Here is a 23330-nt window from a genome sequence, read left to right as displayed (position 1 = left end):
TCNATGGATATGTCCAAACCTTTATGGGAGTTTCATTTATTGAAACTTAAAACATCACATGCCGAATCTGTGGTCGTGGCTAGGTTCCATCACTCTTTGGGCGATGGGATGTCTCTTATGTCTCTTTTACTCGCTTGCACTCGGAAAACATGTGACCCCGAGGCGTTGCCTACTTTTGTGGCTCCGAAGAAAAACAAAGCAAAGAACATTTGTTTTGCTTTGGTTGCTTGGTTATGGTTCATAGTAAGATTTATGTTCCACACTTGTGTCGAAGTTATCAAATCAATAGTTTTTATTTCTTGTGCGAGGGACACCTCAGCTCATATAATGGGTAAACCAGGAGCTACACTCAACAATAATAAGTTTATTCATCAAATCATTAGTTTGGATGATATCAAAATGGTGAAGAACGCCATGAATATGGTATGTTTGCTTAATTAGTTTTTTTCTATTGAAAGATGAGTTTTTAAAATGCTTTTCCCCTCTTTTTTTTTTAACATCTTTTTTTCCTATTTTCTATTAGACTATAAATGACGTTCTTTTTGGTATGGTACAAGCTGGTCTTTCTCGATATTTGAATCAAAGATATGGTAAATAATTTACTCTTGTTAAATATCACAATATCATATACTCCAAGAGTAAATGATTGAAATTGTATATAACAATATTCTTACATTTTGTCTTGAAATTGTAAACAGATCTTGAAGACAAACTACATCTTCATGGTGTTGTTTTTTTTAATCTAAGGCCAAACAGAAATATTGAGGTGCTTAATAACATATCCCAAACGATTTTTTGCTTCCTTTTTTTTGTTTTGTCTTGTTCAAAATAGTACGAATTCTAACAAATAATTAAGTCTATATCAGGAATTGGCAAATATGATGGCAAAAGGTTCGAAGTGTAGATGGGGGAACTCAATAGGTTATGTTCTGATCCCCTTGGACATGAAATCGAACGATGATGTATTTGAATATGTTCGACAATCCAAAATTGTTATGGATCGTAAGAAACATTCCCTCGAACCTCTATTTTCCCATGTGTTGCTCAAGTTAACATTGGAGGTTTTTGGATTTAAGGTAAGATTTTAAATCAAACATTATCTTAATATATGCAGTTCCAAATATATATAATTAATGTATCTTGTGTTCTTATCGACATAATTATATGTATCTGTGCATGGGGTGGAAAACAGGCACTCAAAACTCTTGTAAAGAGAATTTTTGGAAGCACAACAATGATATTCAGTAATGTGGTTGGTCCAGCCGAAGAAATTAGTTTTTTCGGCCATAAAATATCTTACGTTGCTTCAAGTACCTTTGGTTTTCCACAGGTACTCTCTTACACAAACACATTCTTGAAAGTTGAAACCGATCATCAAAAATTACATTACTTCAACTTCTTTTGCATAAATTAGGCTAATATTAGATTATCCCACATTATAAATGGATTTGGTAAGGGAGATATAAGGGAATTTGGTTCGAGAATCATCTCATGGAGTGTGTTATATTCATTTCGTTTTATAAAGGATATTGATTTAATATTTTATTTTTGCTTCACAGAGAGTGTTTTTTTTTCATGTTTTTAATAGAGTTTTTCAAACAAAATATGTTATATATATATATATAGGTATATTATTTTAACTTATTAATAAAGAAAATATACAGTATTTATTTTTTAAAATATGTATATATATGATTTTATTTTTTAATTTGTTAAAACACGTAAGAATAAAAAAATTTGCATTGTGAAACTTAATTCTATCCCNTGCGAGGGACACCTCAGCTCATATAATGGGTAAACCAGGAGCTACACTCAACAATAATAAGTTTATTCATCAAATCATTAGTTTGGATGATATCAAAATGGTGAAGAACGCCATGAATATGGTATGTTTGCTTAATTAGTTTTTTTCTATTGAAAGATGAGTTTTTAAAATGCTTTTCCCCTCTTTTTTTTTTAACATCTTTTTTTCCTATTTTCTATTAGACTATAAATGACGTTCTTTTTGGTATGGTACAAGCTGGTCTTTCTCGATATTTGAATCAAAGATATGGTAAATAATTTACTCTTGTTAAATATCACAATATCATATACTCCAAGAGTAAATGATTGAAATTGTATATAACAATATTCTTACATTTTGTCTTGAAATTGTAAACAGATCTTGAAGACAAACTACATCTTCATGGTGTTGTTTTTTTTAATCTAAGGCCAAACAGAAATATTGAGGTGCTTAATAACATATCCCAAACGATTTTTTGCTTCCTTTTTTTTGTTTTGTCTTGTTCAAAATAGTACGAATTCTAACAAATAATTAAGTCTATATCAGGAATTGGCAAATATGATGGCAAAAGGTTCGAAGTGTAGATGGGGGAACTCAATAGGTTATGTTCTGATCCCCTTGGACATGAAATCGAACGATGATGTATTTGAATATGTTCGACAATCCAAAATTGTTATGGATCGTAAGAAACATTCCCTCGAACCTCTATTTTCCCATGTGTTGCTCAAGTTAACATTGGAGGTTTTTGGATTTAAGGTAAGATTTTAAATCAAACATTATCTTAATATATGCAGTTCCAAATATATATAATTAATGTATCTTGTGTTCTTATCGACATAATTATATGTATCTGTGCATGGGGTGGAAAACAGGCACTCAAAACTCTTGTAAAGAGAATTTTTGGAAGCACAACAATGATATTCAGTAATGTGGTTGGTCCAGCCGAAGAAATTAGTTTTTTCGGCCATAAAATATCTTACGTTGCTTCAAGTACCTTTGGTTTTCCACAGGTACTCTCTTACACAAACACATTCTTGAAAGTTGAAACCGATCATCAAAAATTACATTACTTCAACTTCTTTTGCATAAATTAGGCTAATATTAGATTATCCCACATTATAAATGGATTTGGTAAGGGAGATATAAGGGAATTTGGTTCGAGAATCATCTCATGGAGTGTGTTATATTCATTTCGTTTTATAAAGGATATTGATTTAATATTTTATTTTTGCTTCACAGAGAGTGTTTTTTTTTCATGTTTTTAATAGAGTTTTTCAAACAAAATATGTTATATATATATATATAGGTATATTATTTTAACTTATTAATAAAGAAAATATACAGTATTTATTTTTTAAAATATGTATATATATGATTTTATTTTTTAATTTGTTAAAACACGTAAGAATAAAAAAATTTGCATTGTGAAACTTAATTCTATCCCTTTTTTTTTGTTAAACAAGGGACTCATTATCGGTACTCAAAGCTATGTGGACAAACTCATTATCAACATCGGAGTTGATGTAGACGTGATCCCAGACCCTCATCACCTCCGCGATCTCATCATCGAAGCTCTCCACATGATGAAATCTGCTGTTGTTCCACAAACGACTTTTCATGCTTCAGAGGTGTAAACGAAATGGTCGGCGTGCATAGCATATCTATGGATGAAACCTATTTACAGTACTACATATAATTCAGTTGAGCATGTGATTATTTTGAATAGATTGTTTATTTACGTCTCATCCTTTGTTTAACATCTTTATAAGTCCTACACTATCATTGGTTTGTTGTATGTCATCCTGAGTTTATCATCTTATAAGTCCTACATTATCAATAAAAAATTAATAATTCATCCATAAATGTTTGTACGAACGTGTTGAATCATTTTTTTTCTTCTAAAGATGTAAATATCATTAGTAATGAATAAATGTTTTACAAAAGAGTAATGCCTACACAAATAGCAGCTTTGGCAAAAAAATAAAACAAAGCTACTATAGAGATATGTTGGATCATTTTACATCTCCGCTACTTAATATGAAATTTTAATTCATATATAGGCGGGCCTAGAAACAACCTCTAACCCAAAAGTGAAGACATGACCTACTTACAACAACAACAACAACAACAACAACAACAAAAGTATGGATCAACAAGCGGCGCCAAGTCTCTGGCCGAGATAAACAAAATACAATGTTAGAGACATGAGCGTCAATATATTTAACCAAGACGAGTATGTGTTGAGCTTGCTCAGCCTCTCGCTCAGCTTCTCCAGTTTCCGCCTTAGCTCCTGCTTATTACTCGTCCTCTCTCCTCCTCTCCCTTCCTCTTTTTCCCGCTTCATCCGGTCAAACATTGCCTATCCACAACAATACATATAAATCAACATTATACCAAAATGTTGCCTCCCCAAAACCGAAGCTAAAACGTAGCTTGACACGAACGGCACCCACACGCAAGTTTCAAACACCGCAGATATCGCTGTCCACCCCGCCAGGCTCGCTACTTTTGTCGGACTTAGCGCGCCTGTGAAAGCAAGAGCTAAAACCCTAGAAAAACAGAAAAGAGAGGCTCAAAAGGATAACTTCATTCTTATCTTCCTTATTACATCATATTGTCTATAAATAGCAAAAGCTATTGATTACAATGATATTGTCTGATTTCTGACAAGTATCGTCACCTGTATTCCGAGGTTTGACTATACAGAGCGATGCATGGTGTAAATGTTGAGCGTTACCGTTAGAGACTGAAGAAGCTTTGGTGTTTGAAACCGCAATAGGCTTTTTTTGATTGATAAGGTCTACTTTGCTTCCTTGATTTCCTGCTAGACCAAGTTTAGTGGGTTTTGGAGGGATGTGCTGTACAGACACGATCCCCTGACCCGAAATCACTCAACGCATTCTTAACTCTCTGTCACCTTTTCAATAGTTTTACGAGACACACTCTCTTTAACATCACTATGCCGCATTGTGGAAAGTGATGAAGTAAACAAATTACATAATTATTGTTACTTTCACATCACTTAATGAGTCTTCCTTATTGTTACTTTTTATTCTTTTTCGGTATACAACTATATACATATGTGGCTCCGAAGGTCTTTTTATAAAATAATAATTCTGTTTTAATTAAGAGAATAAATTAAAAACTACAATAAATAAATTTAGAAACTACACTTGGTCCACCTGGCGATAGATATATGACCTGGATATGAACCAGAACGTAAGGAACCCAACGGCACTGAGAACCGCAAGTAACCAATAGAAGTAATCGAGATGGGCTCTGTTCAGATTACTGTTGAACCAGCTGTTTCCAGCATCTCCTCCAGTGGCTAAGTCGATCACAGAGATGAGTAAGCTGCTCAATAAGCTTCCAACGCCCAACGCACTTAAGTAAAGCGCAAGACCGATGCTTCTCAGCTCAGTGGGGACTTGGCTGTAGAAGAACTCTTGCATTCCCACTAAAGTGTGTACGTCGGCCAATCCCAGCAACAGATACTGAGGGATTAACCACCAAATCGACATTGGAACAGTAGCTTGTGGTTGGTCTATAAGCCCGTGTTCTTTAGCAGTCTCGAGCCGCTTTGACTCGACCAGAGCNATATACAGTATTTATTTTTTAAAATATGTATATATATGATTTTATTTTTTAATTTGTTAAAACACGTAAGAATAAAAAAATTTGCATTGTGAAACTTAATTCTATCCCTTTTTTTTTGTTAAACAAGGGACTCATTATCGGTACTCAAAGCTATGTGGACAAACTCATTATCAACATCGGAGTTGATGTAGACGTGATCCCAGACCCTCATCACCTCCGCGATCTCATCATCGAAGCTCTCCACATGATGAAATCTGCTGTTGTTCCACAAACGACTTTTCATGCTTCAGAGGTGTAAACGAAATGGTCGGCGTGCATAGCATATCTATGGATGAAACCTATTTACAGTACTACATATAATTCAGTTGAGCATGTGATTATTTTGAATAGATTGTTTATTTACGTCTCATCCTTTGTTTAACATCTTTATAAGTCCTACACTATCATTGGTTTGTTGTATGTCATCCTGAGTTTATCATCTTATAAGTCCTACATTATCAATAAAAAATTAATAATTCATCCATAAATGTTTGTACGAACGTGTTGAATCATTTTTTTTCTTCTAAAGATGTAAATATCATTAGTAATGAATAAATGTTTTACAAAAGAGTAATGCCTACACAAATAGCAGCTTTGGCAAAAAAATAAAACAAAGCTACTATAGAGATATGTTGGATCATTTTACATCTCCGCTACTTAATATGAAATTTTAATTCATATATAGGCGGGCCTAGAAACAACCTCTAACCCAAAAGTGAAGACATGACCTACTTACAACAACAACAACAACAACAACAACAACAAAAGTATGGATCAACAAGCGGCGCCAAGTCTCTGGCCGAGATAAACAAAATACCATGTTAGAGACATGAGCGTCAATATATTTAACCAAGACGAGTATGTGTTGAGCTTGCTCAGCCTCTCGCTCAGCTTCTCCAGTTTCCGCCTTAGCTCCTGCTTATTACTCGTCCTCTCTCCTCCTCTCCCTTCCTCTTTTTCCCGCTTCATCCGGTCAAACATTGCCTATCCACAACAATACATATAAATCAACATTATACCAAAATGTTGCCTCCCCAAAACCGAAGCTAAAACGTAGCTTGACACGAACGGCACCCACACGCAAGTTTCAAACACCGCAGATATCGCTGTCCACCCCGCCAGGCTCGCTACTTTTGTCGGACTTAGCGCGCCTGTGAAAGCAAGAGCTAAAACCCTAGAAAAACAGAAAAGAGAGGCTCAAAAGGATAACTTCATTCTTATCTTCCTTATTACATCATATTGTCTATAAATAGCAAAAGCTATTGATTACAATGATATTGTCTGATTTCTGACAAGTATCGTCACCTGTATTCCGAGGTTTGACTATACAGAGCGATGCATGGTGTAAATGTTGAGCGTTACCGTTAGAGACTGAAGAAGCTTTGGTGTTTGAAACCGCAATAGGCTTTTTTTGATTGATAAGGTCTACTTTGCTTCCTTGATTTCCTGCTAGACCAAGTTTAGTGGGTTTTGGAGGGATGTGCTGTACAGACACGATCCCCTGACCCGAAATCACTCAACGCATTCTTAACTCTCTGTCACCTTTTCAATAGTTTTACGAGACACACTCTCTTTAACATCACTATGCCGCATTGTGGAANATCGGAGTTGATGTAGACGTGATCCCAGACCCTCATCACCTCCGCGATCTCATCATCGAAGCTCTCCACATGATGAAATCTGCTGTTGTTCCACAAACGACTTTTCATGCTTCAGAGGTGTAAACGAAATGGTCGGCGTGCATAGCATATCTATGGATGAAACCTATTTACAGTACTACATATAATTCAGTTGAGCATGTGATTATTTTGAATAGATTGTTTATTTACGTCTCATCCTTTGTTTAACATCTTTATAAGTCCTACACTATCATTGGTTTGTTGTATGTCATCCTGAGTTTATCATCTTATAAGTCCTACATTATCAATAAAAAATTAATAATTCATCCATAAATGTTTGTACGAACGTGTTGAATCATTTTTTTTCTTCTAAAGATGTAAATATCATTAGTAATGAATAAATGTTTTACAAAAGAGTAATGCCTACACAAATAGCAGCTTTGGCAAAAAAATAAAACAAAGCTACTATAGAGATATGTTGGATCATTTTACATCTCCGCTACTTAATATGAAATTTTAATTCATATATAGGCGGGCCTAGAAACAACCTCTAACCCAAAAGTGAAGACATGACCTACTTACAACAACAACAACAACAACAACAACAACAAAAGTATGGATCAACAAGCGGCGCCAAGTCTCTGGCCGAGATAAACAAAATACCATGTTAGAGACATGAGCGTCAATATATTTAACCAAGACGAGTATGTGTTGAGCTTGCTCAGCCTCTCGCTCAGCTTCTCCAGTTTCCGCCTTAGCTCCTGCTTATTACTCGTCCTCTCTCCTCCTCTCCCTTCCTCTTTTTCCCGCTTCATCCGGTCAAACATTGCCTATCCACAACAATACATATAAATCAACATTATACCAAAATGTTGCCTCCCCAAAACCGAAGCTAAAACGTAGCTTGACACGAACGGCACCCACACGCAAGTTTCAAACACCGCAGATATCGCTGTCCACCCCGCCAGGCTCGCTACTTTTGTCGGACTTAGCGCGCCTGTGAAAGCAAGAGCTAAAACCCTAGAAAAACAGAAAAGAGAGGCTCAAAAGGATAACTTCATTCTTATCTTCCTTATTACATCATATTGTCTATAAATAGCAAAAGCTATTGATTACAATGATATTGTCTGATTTCTGACAAGTATCGTCACCTGTATTCCGAGGTTTGACTATACAGAGCGATGCATGGTGTAAATGTTGAGCGTTACCGTTAGAGACTGAAGAAGCTTTGGTGTTTGAAACCGCAATAGGCTTTTTTTGATTGATAAGGTCTACTTTGCTTCCTTGATTTCCTGCTAGACCAAGTTTAGTGGGTTTTGGAGGGATGTGCTGTACAGACACGATCCCCTGACCCGAAATCACTCAACGCATTCTTAACTCTCTGTCACCTTTTCAATAGTTTTACGAGACACACTCTCTTTAACATCACTATGCCGCATTGTGGAAAGTGATGAAGTAAACAAATTACATAATTATTGTTACTTTCACATCACTTAATGAGTCTTCCTTATTGTTACTTTTTATTCTTTTTCGGTATACAACTATATACATATGTGGCTCCGAAGGTCTTTTTATAAAATAATAATTCTGTTTTAATTAAGAGAATAAATTAAAAACTACAATAAATAAATTTAGAAACTACACTTGGTCCACCTGGCGATAGATATATGACCTGGATATGAACCAGAACGTAAGGAACCCAACGGCACTGAGAACCGCAAGTAACCAATAGAAGTAATCGAGATGGGCTCTGTTCAGATTACTGTTGAACCAGCTGTTTCCAGCATCTCCTCCAGTGGCTAAGTCGATCACAGAGATGAGTAAGCTGCTCAATAAGCTTCCAACGCCCAACGCACTTAAGTAAAGCGCAAGACCGATGCTTCTCAGCTCAGTGGGGACTTGGCTGTAGAAGAACTCTTGCATTCCCACTAAAGTGTGTACGTCGGCCAATCCCAGCAACAGATACTGAGGGATTAACCACCAAATCGACATTGGAACAGTAGCTTGTGGTTGGTCTATAAGCCCGTGTTCTTTAGCAGTCTCGAGCCGCTTTGACTCGACCAGAGCTGCAATAACCATAGTGAGAGCTGACAGTACCATTCCAACTCCAATTCTTCTGAGCATTGTAAGACCACAAGGGTCTTTAGTTATCGACCTGGCGATTGGGACCAAAACACGGTCGTAGATGGGGACAAAGAGGACAATTGATATGCCAATAAGAACTTGAAGAGAAGCAGGTGGGATCTTCACACCTGGAAAAATTGTTCTTTCCATTGTGACACCTTGCTTTGTGAAGAAAGTCATGTACTGCGCATAGGGTGTGGCGTAAGCCAGAGTTGTAAGCCATACTGGAATAAGCCTTATAAGTGCTGTGGCGTCTTCAACATCTCTAGACTTGCATGCGCTTTCTCCATCATTGGGAACAAGCAATGCTTTGTTGAGAAGCCTGTCACAAGATAATGGATTATAAGCTCATAATCATTACAAACAAGGCTTTCTTACCATAGCCTAACGTATATATTGAAACATACGTCAGCTTCTTTGGAGAATCTTGAGATGGATTTGCCTCCAGCTCAACTCTGCACAATTCCGAAGAACTAATCTTTGGTTCTTGAAAGCTACAAAGAAGACTCTAGCTATCCGTGTAAAAGGGTTGGTTTCGTCCTCTCCATTTCTTTTTTTACTGTACCTATAACATCTTCTCCCTAAGACGAAAAGAACAAGAGAGATCACCATGAACACACACGGGATACCAAACCCAAATGCCCAGCTGAACTCTTCCTGGATGTACACAACCACAAGAATCGCTAGGCAGATTCCTCAGACATACTAAGGTACCACCAGTTAAAGAAGGAGCTTCTGTCAGATTTCTCTTGAGAGTCTTTCTAATCAAATTGGTCAGCACCAAAAGCCTGAACACAAGGCTTGTGTCCACTTTGTCCAATAGCCACCAAATACAGAGAGAAGAAGAAGAACGCATTGAGTAAAGATGAAGGTGAAGAAGATGTCACTTCAGTAGTGTTGGGAATCATAAACGCAGATAAAGTCAGAAATGCCAGTCCCTGACACCAAATTCAAACTCTTTCTCAGTCAAAAGCGTCGGCGACGAAAGCTCCAAGAAGAGGAAGAAGAGTAGCGATTCCAGACCAAGCGTTGACATTAGCGGCGGCCACCGCGGTGGATTGACCAAGTGGCCCGGTCAAATAGCTTATTAGGTTTGATGCGATTCCATAATAAGCAAACCTCTCCGCCACTTCCACACCTACAATTCAATAGTATAAATTTCAGAACTAGTGTTTATAAACAGAGAGAGAAGCAGCTCCCAATCTCATCCGGCTTACCAATGATGAACCAGGCGGCTCTCCATCTACCGGTGTTAGATTTTCTGGCGGCGAGCCCACGGTGGTCAACGGCGTCGGTGACGTATTCTTCTTCTTTGAGAAGAGAAGTTTCTCCACAAGGCGTCATTATCTTTTCTGTCTCCAACGAAAGCGACAAGGAACTAGATTCTCGTTTGAGATGTTTAACCTTTAAAGTGGGTGGGTGGGCATTCGGGTATCCATTTGGGTTTCAGGTCGAGTAATTTGGGTTTAGAAAAATAAAATCCATTAGAATATTTTTAGATTTCGAATCGTATTAGGGTAAACATCCATCAAGTATGGATAGTTTCAGGTTATATCCAAAACTTTAAAATATATTTCGAGTTAGGATTGAATTTGATAGTTTTTAATCCAAATAATAATAAAAAAAGTCAATTCAATTTTTTTTTTCTGCAAATCAAACTTTCTTTAAATTCAAAGAAGCGTAATTACAAAGACTTATACAGAATTACTGTAACACATTTATTACATACGCGAATGTATGCGTCATACACTAAGAAAAATACAGCAGAAGGAAGATTAACGATGCTTTCCGAAGAGTAGCCTTACTCGCTAACCTTTCATAAAAACAGTTATTGTCCAACTTCATATTTGATTTTTTTTTTTGTTATGATTTGCTTGGAGCATCTTGTGGCTGAACTTTCTTTTTGCGAACCATAACTGTAAAGTTAATATGTTCAAACATAATTCTGGAATATAGACATAATGGTACCAAAGCTTCCATACCAAAGTCTTTTTGAGATATCTCGACTTTGTAATATTCTTCGCAAATAGTTTTTCCGTATTCAAAGCTATGTAGACAAACTCATAATCAACATCGGAGTTGATGTAGAGGTGATTCCAGACCCTCATCACCTCTGCGATCTCATCATCGAAGCTCTCCACAAGATGAAGTCTGCTGCTCCACAAAAGATTTTTCATGCTTCAGAGGTTTAAACGAAATGCTCTGCGTGCAGATTTTTCATGCTTCAGAGATTTTTCATGCTTCAGAGGTTTAAACGAAATGCTCTCCGTGCAGATTTTTCATGCTTCAGAGATTTTTCATGTTTCGTTGCAAAAGATTATCCATGAAACCTATTTACAATAATTATTCAATATTTTTTGCGTGTCACTATTTTGATGTATTTTAATTTTAGTGGATTTGTGTGTTTGTGTTAGCTGTACTCTTGGGTTGGTACACGTACATGCAATCAAATTTTTTTTGCAACGAAGCAGATCCTTCGTTCATTACCCTAAAAGAAGAGATGCTAACGGCATCGGTGACATATTCTTCTTTAAGATGACAAGTTTCTCTACAAGTCATCATTTTCTTCTCTGTCTCTTAACGAATGCAATAACGAACGAGATACTACTTTGAAAGCTAAGTTCTCTGTTAATTAATGAATTAGTAACTATTATAGTTGTTGGACTTTCCAAGCCTAAACCAACTCCCTTTTTAGTATGATATTGCTCCATTTTTAGTATGATATTGTTTGTTTTGGGTCCAAGTGGCAAAACCCGCACGGATTTCTTAATGGGCTTCTTCTCAAAAAGCATCATACTAATTGGAGTTGGTCTTGGCTTATATATTAAAAACTTATTTTTTAATCTTCAGATGTGGGACATTGTTTGTATCCCAACAAACTCCCCCTTAAACTATGTACCACGATACTTTGGCCTCCCTTCAGCGAAACCCACATACATAGGCTCCGATACCCCTTTATTAATGAAGTATTCTTTAGGCACCCTTAATCATGTCATCTTTTTGAGAGAACCTCCCACACCGAACACAGAGCCCACACCCACACCGAACACAGAGCCCACACCCACTCTCCTAGGTCCACTTTTCGACCTAGGCTTTGATACCAATTGTTGGGCTTTCCAAGCCCAAACCAACTCCCCTATTAGTATGATATTGTTCGCTTTGGGCCCAGGTGGCAAAGCAAGCATGAATTTCTTATTGGGCTCCTTCCCAAAAGATCTCATACTAATTGGAGTTGGTCTTGGCTTATATATTAAAAACTTATTTTCTAATCTTCAGATGTGGGACATTGTTTGTATCCCAACAATAGTACTTTCACATGTGAATTTTTAAAGACCTAGTGAGAGCCACAGTATATAAAATGAATTGATATGATAATTGGAGAAAAATAGTAATTGTGTGTAGATGTAACATCCGTGTTCCGGGAAAAGAGTTTAAGATGTGTTGAGTAAACCAAAGGAGTGGATTTTAATTGATTTTTTGTTTAATTAAATTCTAGTTTAATCAAATTAAACCAAAAACCATTAGGGGGAGGTATTGGTTTAGGATTTAGAAAGAATTTTAATGACTTTAAAAGTTAGGTAAAATATGTTGTTATTCAATCAAGACTTTTAAAAACTCTTTAAAAATTTGGTGTTATTGGTTGTGGATTTGTAAAAAGTTATCTAAAATCTTGATAAATCTAGTGTTATTGGATTAAGAGTTTTATAAAGTCATTAAAAGTTTTATGTTATTCAAGTAAAACAAAAGAATCTTGGATTGTTAATGAATTCAAATTTTATGTTATTGGTTTAGGATTTTATATCATTTCCTTCATAACAAAAGTCATGAAAACTCTTTCATCAAATAGAAAGATTTTACAAGATTAGAAAAAAAAAATCATCAAGATTTTAAAAAACTTCCTAAACAATCTCTTAGAATCTTTCATTTTTAACTTTCAATTTTCTATGATTCTAACAATCAGCAAGAACATAAAGTCATTAAAATTCTTTCTAAATCCTAAACCAATACATCCCCCTTAATCTCCCTCTTAAAGTCACGCCTCCTTTTTTTTTTTTTTTGCTGGTGTCTACATTTATCAGATAGAGGGAGGGAAAGTGTGAGAACCCTTGGTTTTTTGGTGTAAAGGAGGAAGAGAAGGGAGATCAAGCTTTTTCCTTAGACCAAAGAGAGAAACAGAACTGTTAGGGTTTGGGAGAAAGAGGATTTGACTGCTCAAATCATTTCGAAAGGTATTGATATTTGGTAGGGTTATATCTTAGAGATTTTCATACATTCTCATTTTTAAATAAGTGAATTTTCGTTAATATTTTAGGAGATATCGGCATTTTCGTGGGGCATTTCTTCTCAGTTGCGGATTGAGACCAGCGGGTGTTTCGGGATCGATTGCAGTTTCATCTGAGATCCGGTAGTGCTGAAATTTTGTGGGAAGCTTCTGGACGTATAGACCTTGCTTTTCACTGGAAGGATTGGAAAGTTAATGGTTCGTGTTGATTTCGTGGTTTCACTTGTGAGGTTGTTCTTTTCTGATTTTTTTGGCAGTTTGTTTTCAATGTTTGTTTGTTATTGTGATTGGTTGTAGGAGCGAGTTTGGTTGTTCTTGGATATTGGAGAGCTTCTCTTTTGGTTGTAGTTATTTTTGTGATTCACTTGTTAAGGTGAGTGCGTGACCATGAGCTTATCTAAGCGATTGGGTTGCATAACTTGTTTTGCGTGATGATGTGTAGGTGTGGTGAAAGTGTTATTGGTTGTTCTGTTTAATGGTTAGTTTGTTATATTTTATTTTTAGTTGTACTCTTGATTTTCTTGTGTGTATTGCTCGTAGATGGGAGGATCGCCTCACTGGGTATTTCTGGTAATACTCATGCATCTCATTGTGTTTGTGGTGCAGGTAGAGACAAAGTGTGAGAGTGAGATCATGACTATGAAGAGGAGGATGTTCTAAGGAATTAGTTGTTATGCTTTGGTTTCTGCTAGGTTGCTATAATTGGAATGTTGGTGTTAGAACTATGGTATAAGTTGCTAGTTTTTGGTCTATGTTTCTCGTTAATTATTGGTTTATTATTATTAGTATTTTCCGCTGCTTATTTGGTGATATGAGTTTCTGCATATTTAAATAAATATTTTTGGGTTATTTATTTATTATATTATTATTATCATTATTATTTTTTATTATTTATTTTTAAAAAACAGGTCAGTCGTTTCAGAAGATGACTAAAGAGGGATTCACAATTTTGAAGTTGAAAACATCTAGGATTTTTTATGAGAGGATGACACAAAGTTTGGAGGCCAGATGATAAGGGGGTGGGGGATGGGGGAAGCTGGACAAAAACCGATGCTCTGTCTTGGTGGTAGTAAAACAAAGCAAGGAGAGAATAGAGGCGATGAGAGAGGATGGGGTGCAAATGAAAAAGATAGAGCCGAGATCGAGTTGCTAGATCGAAGTTAACGAAGTTTTGAAAGTCCTCTTTGCAGGGTTTTGAGAAAACAAAACTCTTTTTGGTAGTTAAGACTACCTCTTTTTTGGTCTTTTATTGATGCAATATGTGATGATTTACAATGCTGCTACGCTTTCATTTATAGAGGCGTAGGAAGAAAAATAAAACCCTAAACGTAACCCTAAAATTAATGAGAAAAACCGACTAAACAAAAGCTACCAAAACCATCTAAAGTTGTAACTTAATGGGCAAGTAACACCCATGCCAAGCCCATTAAAGATCGATGCTACGCTGCATCAAGTCTCCCCGGGTGGGGAAGGATTCGTCCCAGAATCCAGGCCGTCGTTATCACCATGAAATGGATACAAGTACTTGACATTAAAAACATTGGAAGTGCGAAAGTTGGGAGGAAGACAAACTCTGTATGCATTGTCGTTAATAAGTTCAATGTTTTCCTCTGGACCAATTTCCCGGGACTTGAGTTTATTGTATTCACGCAAGAGAAGACGCTCCTTAGTCAAGTAGATCCACACCAAATCGCCAGGTTGAAACGCAACGAGTCTCCATTTAGTATCAGCTGCAGTCTTATATTTAAGCGAACTTTCTTCTAAATTAGCTTGAGCTTGACTATGCACCAACTGGAGATCATCAACAAAGTCGAGGGCCTGTCCATGAAGACGAGTCTGGTCAGGCAACGTCGTGAGATCAAGAGGACATCATGGAACCAACCCATATACTACATGAAACGGACTAAAACTGAGACTATGATTAAACGCATGATTATGTGCGAACTCAGCTTGGCATAACTTGGAATCCCAACTCTTATTATTGTCGCCCACCAAACAACGCAAAAGATTGCCAAGAGCTCGATTAGTAACTTCCGTTTGACCGTTCGTTTGAGGATGATAGGCCGAGCTCATATCCAAACTAGTACGAAGAAGCTTCCACAAAGACCACCAAAAATGACTCAAGAAACGAGTGTCACGATCAGACACAATGGCCGATATATCTCACAGAAAAAAAAAGTGTGGCGACCGCTATAGCATCTGTTGTCTTCTTACAAAGAACAAAATGAGCCATTTTGGAAAAACGATCCACCACCACAAAAATTGAGTCATGACCGCATTGAGTACGAGGAAGCCCCAAAACAAAGTCCATACTAATGTCCGTCCATGGCTGCTTCGGAATTGGTAGAGGAAGATACAAACCCGCATTTGAAGCTTTGCCTTTGGCTTGGTGACAAATACGACAACGCTCGATAAAACGAGTGACATCACGACGCAATGTTGGCCAAAAGTATGAGGTGGTCACCAACTGAAGTGTACGATCTCGACCCACATGACCCTCGTTGTGGAGTTCTTGTATAATATTGAGGCGCAAGCTACAATCTGGCACACAAAGATGAAGATCTTTAAACAAAAACCCATCAGTAAGCGTGTAGTCATCGGTAAGACCCTATTCCGCCTCCAAGAAGATAGAAGGAAAGAATGGATCGGTTTTGTAGAGCTTAAAAAAGGTTGAGAAACCCGGAACCGACCCCTAGAAAGTAGACAACAACGAGTGGCGCCGGCTGAGAGCATCAGCAACTCGATTGGTCTTACCCAACGTATGGCGAATAAAGAATGTAAACTGTTGGAGATATGCGATCCAAGAGGCATGTCGAGACGATACTTTGGCTTGACTGTCAAGATGGCGGAGTGCGTCATGATCAGTATACAATACATAATCTTTGTGAACCAAGTAATGACGCCAATGCTTGATAGCTTGAACTATTGTGTAGAATAGCTTCTCATTGCAAAAAGCAACAGGACGACCTTGCTGACTAAGAACAGCACTGATCCCCAACTTAGATGCATCACAATGTAACTCAAACGTGATGGCAAAATCAGGGAGAAGCAATATTGGAGTGGTCATAAGCTTGCGTTTGATGAGATCAAATGACTCCGAGGCTGCAGGCGTCCACAAAAAAGCGACCTTCCTTCATACACTCCGTGATAGGAGCTAGAATAGAGCTAAAATATAGTACAAACCAACGACAAAAAGAAGCTAAACCATGAAAGCTACGAACCTCCGCGACCGTTGTCGGAACCGGCCAAGACTGAATGGCTTCAACCTTCTTTACATCCACAGATAAACCTTTGTCGGAAACCACATATCCCAAGAATTGCACCTCGCGAGTGCCAAACTCACATTTATGCTATGCAGCGTAAATTGTTCACGACGTAAAACAAGAAGGTCCTTGCGAAGATGATCAACATGCTCATGCAACGACGAACTAAATATAAGAATGTCATCAAAATACACCACCGCAAATTTACCAATGAACAGACGCAATGCCTGGTTCATAACTCGCATAAACATCCTCGGTGCATTAGATAAGCCAAAAGGCATAACAAGCCATTCGAATAAGCCTTCCCGTGTTTTAAACGCTGTCTTCCATTCATCACCCGGGCAAATACGAATTTGGTGATAACCACTCTTCAAATCAATTTTGGAAAAAATTGTGGCTGTACCAATCTGATCAAGGAGGTCATCTAAACGAGGAATAGGAAAACGATAACGCACCGTGATTTTATTAATAGCACGGCTGTCAACGCACATACGCCAAGTACCATCCTTTTTTGGAATCAAAAGAGCTGGTACAACACACGGACTAAGGCTTTCTCGGATATGACCTTTCCGCAGTAAGTCCTCCACTTGACGACGATGCTCCTCATGTTCTTGTGGACTCATCCGATAGTGCGGTCGATTAGGCAGCGTGGCACCAGGAACTAAATCAATGTGGTGTTGAATGTCACGTAAAGGTGGTAACGCCAGTGGCAAGTCCGCCCGAAACACATCTTGGAAGTCGCTCAAAAGAGAATCAAACGAAGTAGAGTGCATAGGCGGAGGAGTAGAGTCTAATTGCCCCACCGGAAGGAGGGCTAAAGCAAAGCCTTCCACACGTAACTCTTGTTCGAAAGTTGCTTGTGAGCACAACACTGAACTCGATTTGCCATGATTGGTGGTACTCGAACGTGTCTGTTTAGCGTGAAATGCATAGGGAGAGGAGGTTGTTTGACGCAAGCTGGAGTCCACTCTCGCCGGATTGGGTGCCAACGATGGTTCCCGTGAAGGTAAGAGGACAATGTTGTGGGTCTCCCAAATAAATTGGTAAGTGTTTTTCACACCATCATGTATGATTTTACGATCATACTCCCACGGTCTTCCCAACACTAAATGGCTAATATCCATTGGAGCCACATCGAAATAACAACGGTCCTTATAAAAAGGGCCGATGGAGAATGCCACTAAAGCACGTTGTGAAACACGGACAGCAACTCCGTCTTGAAACCAAGTGAGTGAATAAGGCGACGGATGAGCCTCAAAAGGAATACCAAGTTTGATACCCGTTGACTCCGCAATAATATTTTGACAACTACCAGAAACAAAAATTAATTTGCACATGCGACCTTTGATGGTACAAGTAGACCGAAAAATATTGGTGCGTAACCAGTCATTCTCCCGTTGCTCCGGTGTTAAACACACCCTATGTGCCATAAGAGCAATCCCAATATCACCATCTTCGTCGTGATGACCAGTTTCATCACTGTTGGGAGTCATGACTTGGGTGCTCATGATCATTAAAATCCTCACCCGTGAGTACCGCGACGTGTTTGATGGGGGCAAGCTGTCTGACGGTGACCGTTTTCACCACATGAAAAGCAACGTAGGGCGTTACCAGATGACCATCGTAACCCTTGTCCGTCATCACGCTGAAGTGATCGTGTATCAGACTTTTCTTGGTCAGGGCTGTCACGAGGTGTGGGTTGGACGGACGTGGTGTGTTGGTCTAGCACACGACCCCGAGAAGACGACGCACTCAAGTTGGACGAACGCAGCTGTTGTTCGAATGATGCCGCGCGTCGATGAGCTTCAGACACTGTAGTGGGGTCGAATTGTTGCATTGAATTCTGAATATGAGCACGTAATCCACCTACAAAACGAGAGACAAGCTGAATCAGACTATCATATATCTATGTCTGTGTGAGTAAGAGATAGAATTTCTCTGCATATTCATCGACAGAACGCGGGCCTTGTTTTAAATTTTGCAATTTGTTGTACATTGTCCTGTCATAGTTATGAGGCAGGAAGGTCTCACCTAGCTTCTTTTTAAGCTTCTCCCAAGAGGTAATTGCAGCTTTCCCCGACCGTGAACGTGTAACTTTTGTTTGTTGCCACCATGAAGCCGCATGACCACGAAAACGAGTAGCAACTAAGCCAACTATAGGGTCTTCAGGAACACCTTTAAAGTCCAAAATCTCATCCACTGCCACCAACCAATCGAGGAGGGAGTCACCGCGGATACCACCATGAAACTCCGGAATGTCGACGCGAAAGCTTTGTTCCCATCGTGTGTCTTGGAAGCGTTGCTCTTGTGGTCTAAAATTAACCATACCTCGCTGATTGTTATGGTCTTGTTGCACATGAACACCAGCTTGATCACCGACAACAACGTTATCAACTCCATGAATTGGGTTAGCGTGGACATCATCAACACGTGGATGTTGATCCCCGACAAGGCGAAGCAATGTTTGATTCAATTCCTGAAGAGAAGTTTGGATCGCCGTTTGAACACTTGTTTGGATTGACGTTGTGAGATTTTCATTGGATGTTGTCAACAGGTCACGTAGATCATTCAAGTTGAAGGTTGGTGGATCAGCACGAACATCAGCGTCTTTAAGTTGTTTAGTGGGTGCCATGGTAGACACGAACCGACCAGGAACGAAGAGATTCTGATACCAACTGATGGGGGGGGGGGGGCGGAAGCTGGACAAAAACCGATGCTCTGTTTTGGTGGTAGTAAAACAGAGCAAGGAGAGAACAGAGGCGATGAGAGAGGATGGGGTGCAAACGAAGGAGATAGAGCCGAGATCGAGTTGCGAGATCAAAGTGAAGTTTTGCAAGTCCTCCTTACAGGGCTTCGAGAAAACAAAGCTCTTTTGGGTAGTTAAGACTATCTCTTTTTTGGTCTTTTATTGATGCAATATGTGATGATTTACAATGCTGCTACGTTCTCTATTTATAGAGACGTAGGAAGAAAATAAAACCCTAAATGTAACCCTAACAATGATGAGAAAAACCGACTAAACGAAAGCTAACAAAACCAACTAAAGCTGTAACTTAATGGGCAAGTAACACCCATGCCAGATCCATTAAGGATCGATGCTACGCTGCATCAGTTTGGAGGCCATATGATCTGAGCCGGAGAACCAAAGTTGCATCATCATCTCCGAGACAAATGATTTCCTATGCTCGAGACTCTTTTTATGATCAATCACCTTACGGAGAGATTCTGCATGCTTCCATGGAGTCTCGTTAAATTAATATGGATTAAGATAGTATTGGATCTGTGATATATGGACGAGCTTAACTATATAGGTTAGCACTGTGTGAATATGAAAAGCCTTGGCATCACACAAAATTATCAGTCAAAATGTATACCAATCTTTGGTAGACTAAAGTCAATAGCTTTGTATTTCTCCAAAACCTTTCTCCAATACCAATCTTTCGTAGACTAAAGTCAATAGCGTTGTATTTCTCCAAAGTACTTAATCTTTCTACAGTATTATTCACATGACGAAAACAAAACAAAAAATGATTGCTAGCTACATCGCTAATACATGATCACACGTATAAATAATATAAATATCTTGTTAACTAAATGAACTATTATCATCACATAAGAACATGCATAAACAAATATATGTTATGTGTATAATACCATAAACATTCAACTCTGGTGCTTTATTGACCGAAATCCAGCGTTGACCAGTGTTGACAAACGTTAACTAGAAAAATATTTAAATTTTCTTTTTCTTTTTCCTAAAAATAAGATATTTTTTATATTTCTGATAAATAAATGAAAATGATAAATGATTTGTATAATTTTACAAAAAATATAACTATACCACCAAATTTTATGTATAGTGCATTTTGTTATAAAACTATAACAAAATATACCTTTTTCCATTGAAAATCATTTTTTCTTTTTGTATTTACAAATAGTGGTTTTAAATATTTTTATTTTAAATTTTTACTTATTTATAAGATTATGTTATTTGAAATATATTCAAGAGATTGCAAACTATTTATTTGTTTTTAATAAGAAACAGAAATGAAGAAAATAATGAAAATTCTATTTATTTACATGAAAGGCATATATCTAGAAAATAATTAAAAACCAAAAGTTGGTTTTGTAAAATCAAAGGTTGGTTTTGTATAATCAAAGAAATAGTTGGCAATGCTATGGATATATTTCAAATGACATAATCTTATAAATAAGTAAAAAAAAAATATATATATATTTAAAACCCCACCTTTGAAAATATTAAATAAAAAATGATTTTTAAAAGGAAAAGGTATTTTGTTATAGTTTTATAACAAAATCTACTACACATAAATTTGGTGGTATAGTTTTATTATACTATTTTTAGTATATTTTATGTACTAACAAAATTATTAAATTAAAAATACCACAAATTTTGTTTTTTATGTAATTCTCCATTTTTTGTTCGGTATATAATTTTCTAGTATTTTTTGTCGTATAACTTTTTGTTGTTATATTTGTTTTTCAAAAATTATATAAATCATTGATCATTTTTATTTATTGATCAGAAATACATAAAAAAAATTATTATTTTTAGGAAAAAGTTTAATATTTTTTAGGTCAACGCTTGATTTCAGCTAACAAAATATCAAAGTTGAATGTTTATAGTATTATATATATAACTTATATTTGTTTATACATGTTCTTTATGTAATGATAATAATTTATATAGTTGACAAAATATTTTATATTGTTTATATATATGGTAATATGTGGGCGTATACTAGCTTGCAATCGGTTTTCTAAAACAAAAACAAAAAATCAGTACCCTTCGTCGACCAACTATCAAAAATTGACGTATAGGCCCATTACTTTCTCCTGCCACATAAAATAGAAATGCATGTTATTCACGTTTCGAAATCTGTGGATACTTTCTCGACACACACTACACCTTTAAGGCTTTAAAGAATTAATTCAATATTATTCTCGACAATTGTGAATATCACCATCTGTTGAACCCGTCTCATACGTATATACTATACTGCTATATTGACGTAAAAAGCATCATATTTATAATAAAATAGAAGTACACGACATTATTTTGTAGACTATATAATTTAAATAAATTGATTACATATAAGTTATATATTAATTGATAGATTAATTGGTTACAAATAGGTAATACCAAAAATCTTAAAAGGAATATTCTAAAGAATCATATCATCTAACTTACCATATTAATTTTCTTTACTAAATTATTCATCAAATAAAATCTTTTGATATCTAAATTAACATATTAATTTGTTAATTATCGTTATACTTCACCTCTCATTTTTATATATGAATCTATTTTATGAAACAAATAAATTATAATATTATTTATTATAATTAAAAAATAGTTTTATTTCCGGATATACCATCAGTTGAATTTCTAAAAACAAATATAAATTTTTCAATCTATAAAATATTCAACCTTTAGTAATATTATTCTTTAAAAATATGATATACTGAATTAAAAAATTTTACTGAGTAACAGGTCAAAATTTGAATATTTAAATTCAGTTTAATATTTTTTTGTTGAATTTCATATAATATAATAAACTTTAATAATTTATTTTGAAATATTTTTAATATATTGAAACTTGATATTAAAGTTAGAAACTATGAACACTCTAAATTGATTTGTTATAGCAATGTCAATAATATTTTGAAAGAATTGTCCGTATATTAAAACAATAAGTATAACAATATATTAAATTACTCATAATATAATAACTCACTTTTTAAAAACCAAATTTACAAAATTATGTCTTACCAAATTTACAAGTCATGTAGAATATACATTGTTGAAATAACTTCACATATATAACCTAATACAACATATTAAATTTTTATTTTAAAATATAAAATATACAAAATTTTGTATAAAAAAAAAATTTAACCAGTGTTATAGCACATGCACTTATCTAGAATCATTAACAATAAAGAACTTACAAAATAGGTGTCTTTTTCAAGCTATTATATTTAGCATATGATTTTATTGCATAATGTTTTATCCAAAAAAACTTTTAAAAACAATCACATAAATTATATTTTATATAAAAATTACAATAAAAATAAAATGAATTTCAACCTGTGCTCTAGCACGGGTCTTAATCTAGTTTAGACTATATAATGGAGGTGTTGAATTCATAATTCAACTGTTATTCATACAACAAGGGTGTTAAAAAATGAAAAAAAATCTATATAGATTAAATCATATTGAATTCTTTCAATATGTTGAATAAACAAAAATGGGACCACTATAACACATGATGCATTATTATTGATTGTTAAAGTTCTTTATACTTTTAATTTCATCATAACTATTTGACATTATTTATTTTATAGTAATCAAATTTTTAGTTTGTTTTGCTTTACATCAAAATTTATTATTTCTCATACTCTATAAATAGAGACTTTTTTATTTTATTTGAACATATAAAAATAAACAATAAAATAAATAAAAATAAAGTGTTAAATTTTATTAAACAAAACCATTGTAGATGACAAAAAATAAAGAGATGTTGAATTATTAGACGAAAGAAATAGATGATGATGTGGAGTGTTAAAAAGTAAAAAGAAGGTGTTGAAATAAATTTGCT

The 23330-nt window shown here is 36.0% G+C and overlaps 2 protein-coding genes and 1 pseudogene across 3 annotated transcripts in view; 2 read left to right on the top strand and 1 right to left on the bottom strand.

Moving 5' to 3' along the window:
- The window catches only part of LOC104701883 (O-acyltransferase WSD1-like), a 42480-nt gene that overhangs the window by 1791 nt on the left and 17359 nt on the right, over positions 1 to 23330 (top strand). The window contains exon 7 of one of the 2 annotated variants that reach the window (XM_010417636.1): positions 3247 to 3645. The exons of the other annotated variant lie outside the window; for it this stretch is intronic. Coding sequence (XP_010415938.1) covers positions 3247 to 3417 — 171 coding nt within the window. The 3' untranslated portion in view covers positions 3418 to 3645. Of the gene's footprint in view, positions 1 to 3246; positions 3646 to 23330 lie in introns of those variants that run through there. 2 annotated transcript variants of the gene reach the window in all.
- On the top strand, positions 21 to 1516 carry LOC104701877 (O-acyltransferase WSD1-like). The gene is made up of 5 exons (XM_010417635.2): positions 21 to 423; positions 524 to 590; positions 699 to 766; positions 867 to 1076; positions 1193 to 1516. The coding sequence occupies exons 1-5, from the start codon at positions 109 to 111 to the stop codon at positions 1412 to 1414; spliced, it is 882 nt and encodes a 293-aa protein (XP_010415937.1). The 5' UTR covers positions 21 to 108; the 3' UTR covers positions 1415 to 1516.
- Positions 8605 to 10545, bottom strand: LOC104701879 (annotated as a pseudogene).

The sequence above is a fragment of the Camelina sativa genome, chromosome 7 (assembly GCF_000633955.1).
Source record: "Camelina sativa cultivar DH55 chromosome 7, Cs, whole genome shotgun sequence".
Taxonomy (NCBI): Eukaryota; Viridiplantae; Streptophyta; class Magnoliopsida; order Brassicales; family Brassicaceae; genus Camelina; species Camelina sativa.
This window is presented reverse-complemented; position numbering and strand designations above follow the sequence as displayed.

Excerpts from the sequence above, each read along its gene's own strand:
- LOC104701877 (XM_010417635.2), top strand. The coding sequence starts at position 109 with ATGTCTCTTATGTCTCTTTTACTCGCTTGCACTCGGAAAACATGTGAC. Across the intron at positions 424-523 it reads TGAAGAACGCCATGAATATG|ACTATAAATGACGTTCTTTT; the intron begins GTATGTTTGCTT and ends ATTTTCTATTAG. Across the intron at positions 591-698 it reads ATATTTGAATCAAAGATATG|ATCTTGAAGACAAACTACAT; the intron begins GTAAATAATTTA and ends AATTGTAAACAG.